Source organism: Clupea harengus, chromosome 1, assembly GCF_900700415.2.
Source record: "Clupea harengus chromosome 1, Ch_v2.0.2, whole genome shotgun sequence".
NCBI classification, from domain to species: Eukaryota; Metazoa; Chordata; class Actinopteri; order Clupeiformes; family Clupeidae; genus Clupea; species Clupea harengus.
Genome location: NC_045152.1, coordinates 100001 through 107500, shown reverse-complemented (window position 1 = coordinate 107500; position 7500 = coordinate 100001). Strand labels below are relative to the sequence as shown.

Below are 7500 nucleotides of genomic sequence, written 5' to 3'. Positions count from 1 at the left end.
TGTGTGTGTGTGTGTGTGTGTGTGTGTGTGTGTGTGTGTGTGTGAGTGAGATCAATCTACTAGGTGTGTGTGTGTGATCAATCCACTAGGTGTGTGTGTGTGTGTGTGTGTGTGTGTGAGTGAGATCAATCCACTAGGTGTGTGTGTGTGTGTGATCAATCCACTAGGTCTGTGTGTGTGTGTGTGTGTGTGTGTGTGTGTGTGTGTGTGTGTGTGATCAATCCACTAGGTGTGTGTGAGTGAGATCAATCCACTAGGTGTGTGTATGTGTGTACATATAAATTGCATATAGTATTAATATATATTAGTGCTGTCAGTTTAACGCGTTATTAACGGCGTTAACGCAAACCCATTTTAACGCCGTTCATTTTTTTATCGCGAGATTAACGCGAATTTTTTTTTTATTAATTTTTTTTTACGTTTTTTTTTTTCAGATAAACATTCTTTTTGGCCTCGCAAACTGTGTAGTAGGCGAACGTTACGGTTTGAGTGAATGGTGAGGGCGATACGGCGAAATGGATGATAAAAAGCTTCTGAATGGAAAGTTTACTTTTAAAAGTTGTGCAAAAGAAGCGAGCTTCACTGTTGTCTGAAAATGTCAACAGGCAGCTGGCTGAAAGCAAAGAAGTAGTAGGCTTACCTTTTATTGGTAACCTAACTGTTACGGTTCAATGTTTCTGAAATAAGAGGCCTGACTGCTATGTTCCCAGCAAACTTGAAAAAAAGAAAATATTAAGCCATGGTTTAACTGCACTATAGGCTGAGTCCTTGTTTACCTGAAATGTGCACTTTATAATTTTATTTTGTACTGCCCTGTTTGGCAATATTGGTTTTCAATAAAATAAAACATTTGCATAAAGCAAGCCAATCCACTTTTCCATGTTGATAAGGGCCTTCAAAAAATAAAATTATGGAAAAAATAAATAAACAAAGGGACATTTAGAATAGATACAAATTTGCGATTAATCGCGATTATTTTTGAGTTAACTATGACATAAATGCGATTAATGGCGATAAAATATTTTAATCGTTTGACAGCACTAATATATATACATTATGTAATAAGAGTTCTATTAATATAGTATTAATATATATATATATATATATATATATATATATATATATATACATTATGTTCTATTAATATAGTATTAATATATGTATATATTAATATAGTAATAATATAGACATTATGTTCTATTAATATATACATTCTGTAGTATCAAGAATGTCAATGGATACAAAAATCAATGAATTGCTTGATTTTCTGTAATGAATAAAGATTTGTTCCCCAATTAAATATTGTGTATAAAGTGTGTGTGTGTGTGTGTGTGTGTGTCTCTCTCTCTCTCTCTCTCTCTCTCTGTCTCTCTGTCTCTCTCTCTCTCTCTCTCTCTCTCTCTCTCTCTCTCTGTGTTCCAGTGGTCACACAGGATGGTGTGTATGTTCTGGACATGGCTGCTAAGATCGATGTCACCGCTGACTTCATCTGCAAAGCCAAGTGGGGAGACGTGGATTTCCCCCCTCCCTTTGGAAGAGAGGCGTACCCAGAGGTGTGTGTGTGTGTGGGGGGGGGTCGTCCATACGCAGACGTCTCCTAGGCAGGGTTGGGGTTAACCCAAGGCCACGCCCACGGGACACGCCCACTTTCACATGTTCTGACTACACTCCATCGCAACGTCTCACACACACACACACACACACACACACACACACACACACAGATGCTGGCAGACAACAAGCGTCACACACACACTCACACACACCACACACACAGATGCTGGCAGACAACAAGCGTTACACACACACACAGATGCTGGCAGACAACAAGCGTTACACACACACACACACACACACACACACACACAGAGATGCTGGCAGACAACAAGCGTTACACACACACACACACACACACACACACACACACACACAGAGATGCTGGCAGACAACAAGCGTTACACACACACACACACACACACACAGAGATGCTGGCAGACAACAAGCGTTACACACACACACACACACACACACACAGAGATGCTGGCAGACAACAAGCGTTACACACACACACACACACACACAGAGATGCTGGCAGACAACAAGCGTTACACACAGACACACAGATGCTGGCAGACAACAAGCGTTACACACACACACACACACACAGAGATGCTGGCAGACAACAAGCGTCACACACACACACACACACACACACACACACAGAGATGCTGGCAGACAACAAGCGTCACACACACACACACACACACACACACACACACACACACACAGATGCTGTCAGACAACACAGGAAGCTTATTGTGTGTGTGTGTGTGTGTGTGTGTGTGTGTGTGTGTGTGTGTGTGTGTGTGTGTGTGTGTGTGTGTGTGTGTGTGTGTGTGTGTGTGTGTGTAGGAGGCCTATATTGCTGATCTGGATGCCAAGAGTGGAGCCAGTCTGAAGCTCACCATCCTCAACCCCAGAGGGCGTATCTGGACCATGGTGGCAGGAGGAGGAGCTTCTGTGGTGTACAGGTGTGTGTGTGTGTGTGTGTGTGTGTGTGTGTGTGTGAGAGAGTTGATTGTGTGTATGTGATGGCAAGAGCTGACCGTGTGTCTGTGTGTGCGTGAGTAAGAGCTTAGAGTAAGTGTGTGAATAAGCACTGACTGTGTGTGTGTGTGTGTGTGTGTGTGTGTGTTTTCAGTGACACCATCTGTGACCTGGGAGGGGTGGATGAGCTGGCTAACTATGGGGAGTACTCGGGGGCGCCCAGTGAACAGCAGACCTACGACTACGCCAAGACCATCCTGTCACTCATGACCCGGGAGAAACACCCAGAAGGTGTGTGTGTGTGTGTGTGTGTGTGTGTGTGTGTGTGTGTGTGTGTGTGTGTGTGTGTGTGTGTGTGTGTGTGTGTGCCTCATGACCCGAGAGAAACACCCAGAAGGTGTGTGTGTGTGGAACTTTAGAACCTGCTTCTAACCCTAACACACTCCTCAACCAACACACACACACACACACACACACACACACACACACACACACACACACACACACAAACACACATAAACACTCCTCAACCAACACACACACACACACACACACAAACACTCCTCAACCAACACACACACACACACACACACACACACACAAACACACATACACACATAAACACTCCTCAACCATCACACACACACACACACACACACATAAACACTCCTCAACCAACACACACACACACACACAAACACTCCTCAACCAACACACACACACACACACACAAACACACATACACACATAAACACTCCTCAACCATCACACACACACACACACACACACATAAACACTCCTCAACCATCACACACACACACACACACACACAATACGTCCCAACCCCTCCTACGACCCCTGTTTTAACCTAGGGTTAAGTAACCTAGGTAACCGTGACCCTGTGTTCTTCAGGGAAAGTGCTGATCATCGGAGGAAGCATCGCCAACTTCACCAATGTGGCCGCCACTTTCAAAGTAAGAGTCCTCACTCCTCGGCTTACACACACACACACACACACTGGCTCTCTACCCTGGGTCCACCAACACCTGACCCCTACACACACACACACACACACACACACACACACACACACACACACACACCCCACCTTACCTGACCTTTGCCCTCTGCCCTCAGGGCATTGTCAGGGCGATCAAAGACTACCAGGTGCCCCTGAAGGAGCACGAGGTCTCCATCTTTGTGCGCCGAGGAGGACCCAACTACCAGGAGGGCCTGAGGGTGATGGGCGAAGTTGGTAAGTGTGTGTGTGTGTGTGTGTGTGTGTGTGTGTGTGTGTGTGTGTGTGTGTGTGTGTGTGTGCGCTACCAGGAGGGCCTGAGGGTGAAGTTGGTAAGTGTGTGTGTGTGGATTAAAACAGGCTGCTACACTTTTCTGCCTGTAGATGTGTGAAAAGAAAAGACCTCGTCGTTCTAGGGTTAGGGGTCATTCTAGGGTCAGGGGGTCATTCTAGGGGTGCGTATGCGTTTGACCTTATTCTGCAGGAAGGACCACTGGCATTATATATCCCTTATATACAGTCATGGACAAAAATATTGGCACCCCTGCACTTCTGTCAGATAATGTACCAAATCTTCCAGAAAAATGTCGCAATTACAAATGCTTTGGTATTCACGTGTTGGTTTCTATTGTTTGCATTGGAACAACACACACACACACACACACACACACACACACACACACACACACAAACATTGGAACAACCCAAAAAAGCAAAGAAGAAAAGCCAAATCTGACATGATTCCACACAAATCTCCAAAAGTGGACTGGACAAAATTATTGGCACCTTTTCAAAATTGTAAGAAATAATTGTACTTCAAGCATGTAATGCTCCTTTAATTTGTATTTAAACTCACCTGTGGCAATTCACAGATGCTGGTAATATAGAATTAAAATGGAGCAAAGTTGACTCAACCTTTGTGTTGTGTGTCTGTGTGTACCACACTGAGCATGGAGAAAAGAAAGAAGAGCAAAGAATTGTCTGAGGATTTGAGAACCAAAATTGTAGAAAAGCATCGACAATCTCAAGGCTACAAGTCCATCGTCGGAGATCTTAATGTTCCTGTGTCCACTGTGTGCAGTGTCATCAAGAAGTGTACAGCCCATGGCATTGTCACTAACCTCCCTGGATGTGGAAGGAAGAGAAAAATTGATGACAGAATACAACAAAGGATTGTTCGAATGGTGGATAAAAAACCTAGAACAACTTCAAAACGAATTCAAGCTGCTCGCAGACACAGGGTACAACAGTGTCAGCTCGCACTATCCGTCGCCATTTGAATGAAATGGGACGCTATGGTAAGAGACCTAGGAGGTCCCCACTGCTGACACAGAGACATAAAAAAGCCAGACTGGAGTTTGCCAAAACTTTCCTGGGGAAGCCAAAATCATTCTGGGAGAACGTCCTGTGGACAGATGAGACCAAAGTCGAGCTTTTTGGTAAAGCACATCATTCTACTGTTTACAGAAAACAGAATGAGGCTTTCAAAGAAAAGAACACAATCCCTACAGGCAAATATGGTGGAGCTGGACCGATGTTTTGGGGCTGCTTTTCTGCTTCTGGAACCCGATGCCTTGACTGTGTGCATGGCATCAGGAAGTGTGTGTGTGTGTGTGTGTGTGTGTGTGTGACTGTGTGCATGGCATCAGGAAATCTGAGGACTACCTAATCATTTTTGGGCGCAATGTAGGGCCCAGTGTCAGAAAGCTGGGTCTCCGTCAGTGGTCATGGGTCTTCCAGCAGGACAATGACCCATAGCACACTTCAAAAAAGCACCCAGAAAGGGTTAAGACAAAGCACTGGAGAGTTCTGAAGTGGCCGAGATGAGTCCAGATCTTAATCCCATAGCACACCTGTGGCATGATCTCAAAACAGCAGTTGAGAGAAGGCACCCTTCACATGTGAGAGACCTGGAGCAGTTGGCAAAAGAAGAGTGGTCCAAAATGCCAGTAGAGAGTTGTAAGACACCTCATTCATGGTTACAGGAAGCAATTGATTTCAGTTATTTTTATTTTTTTATTTTTAAGGGTGTGCTACCCATTATTAAGTTGAGGGTGCCAATCATTTTGTCCAGTCCATTTTTGGAGTTTTGTGTGGAATCAAGTCAGATTTGGCATTTTTTTTCTCAGATTTTTTTGTGTTTTTCCAATGCAAACTAAATAAATAAACGTGTGAATACCAAAGCATTTGTAATTGCAACAATTTTCTGGGAGTAGTGGTGCATTATCTGACAGAAGTGCAGGGGTGCCAATATTTTTGTCCATGACTGTATAACCCTAACCCTTAAAGCCCACTGGCATTCCATCCATGTGTTTGAACTTTGACCTTCTTCTGCAGGAAAGACCACTGGCATTCCCATCCATGTGTTTGAACTTTGACCTTCTTCTGCAGGAAAGACCACTGGCATTCCCATCCATGTGTTTGAACTTTGACCTTCTTCTGCAGGAAAGACCACTGGCATTCCCATCCATGTGTTTGGGACCGAGACTCACATGACGGCCATCGTTGGCATGGCGTTGGGCCATCGGCCAATCCCCAATCAGCCTCCAGCCGACGCCCACACCGCCAACTTCCTGCTCAACTCCAACAGCAGCCCAGCGGTGTGTGTGTGTGTGTGTGTGTGTGTGTGTGGTGGGGGGGATGATTCTGATTCAAATGAGTTTCTTGATTGTCTCTGTGTGTGTGTGTGTGTGTGTGTGTCATTAGACTCCAGCTTCCAGTAGGACGGCCTCCTTCTCTGAGCCCAAAGCAGCTGCTGATGTCACTCCTGCAAAGAAACTGAAACCAGGTGTTCCACCAGGTAACACACACACACACACACACACACACACACACAGATACATACACGCTACGCTCACACACTCAGATGCAGAATATGCGTGTATCACACACAATGGGAGAGGAAGGTTTGTGTGTGTGTGTGTGTGTGTGTGTGTTTGTGTGTGTGTGTGTGTGAAGGCTGCTGTCTGTCCTGGTCTTCTCTGGTTTCATCTGTTGTTTGTCTTCACTCTCCAACACACACACACACTCACACACACACATTTCATCTGTTGTTTCTCTTCACACACACACACACACACACACACACACACATTTCATCTGTTGTTTCTCTTCACCCTCCATCACAGACACACACACACACACACACACACACACACACACACATTTCATCTGTTGTTTCTCTTCACACACACACACACACACACACACACACATTTCATCTGTTGTTTCTCTTCACACACACACACACACCATACACACACACACACTCACACACACATATTTCATCTGTTGTTTCTCTTCACACACCATACACTCACACTCACACACACACATTTCATCTGTTGTTTCTCTTCACACACACACACACACACACACACACACACACACACACACACACTCATTTCATCTGTTGTTTCTCTTCACTCTCCATCACTTTATTTTCACTCTTGTTCTCTCCATCCATCTGCTCCTCCGCTCTAAGCTCTCTATCCCTCCTGTTGTCTGAGGACGGTCAGTACTGGCCTCACAGGTAAGCGCCTAGGACACACACACACACACACACACACACCATACACACATACCCTAGGACACACACACACACACATACACACACACACACCATACACACAGTTTTTATACTACAACATTAATTCATGAAATAATACCCCGCTAATGGTTAGATTAACATTTTACATTTTACTATTTTGAAACCGGAAACTGGGTTTCCTGTCATGAAGTTTTTTATCGCTACATCTCACCACTGACAGATCGCCTGAGGAGAAACAGTGTGTTTTACAGTTATGGCTAGTAATCCTAAACGCCCGCGTCTATTCTCACTGGATGGGACAGTATTTATGTGCACCAACGATGACGAGCCACCACGTTTGGATGACAGACCGTGTTGATGTCAAATTTCAAAAACGTATTAGAAA

At 44.7% G+C, this 7500-nt stretch overlaps 1 protein-coding gene across 3 annotated transcripts in view; it reads left to right on the top strand.

The window, feature by feature from the left end:
- Positions 1-7500, top strand: part of LOC105897687 (ATP-citrate synthase) — a 31392-nt gene that overhangs the window by 7946 nt on the left and 15946 nt on the right. For 2 of the 3 annotated variants that reach the window (XM_031585632.2, XM_031585758.2), the window contains exons 7-14: positions 1423-1553; positions 2413-2531; positions 2702-2838; positions 3460-3521; positions 3685-3802; positions 6011-6165; positions 6272-6365; positions 7050-7097. In XM_031585632.2, the coding sequence (XP_031441492.1) occupies positions 1423-1553; positions 2413-2531; positions 2702-2838; positions 3460-3521; positions 3685-3802; positions 6011-6165; positions 6272-6365; positions 7050-7097 (864 nt within the window). The remainder of the gene's footprint in view (positions 1-1422; positions 1554-2412; positions 2532-2701; positions 2839-3459; positions 3522-3684; positions 3803-6010; positions 6166-6271; positions 6366-7049; positions 7098-7500) is intronic. The other variant, XM_031585696.2, reaches the window with a different exon arrangement.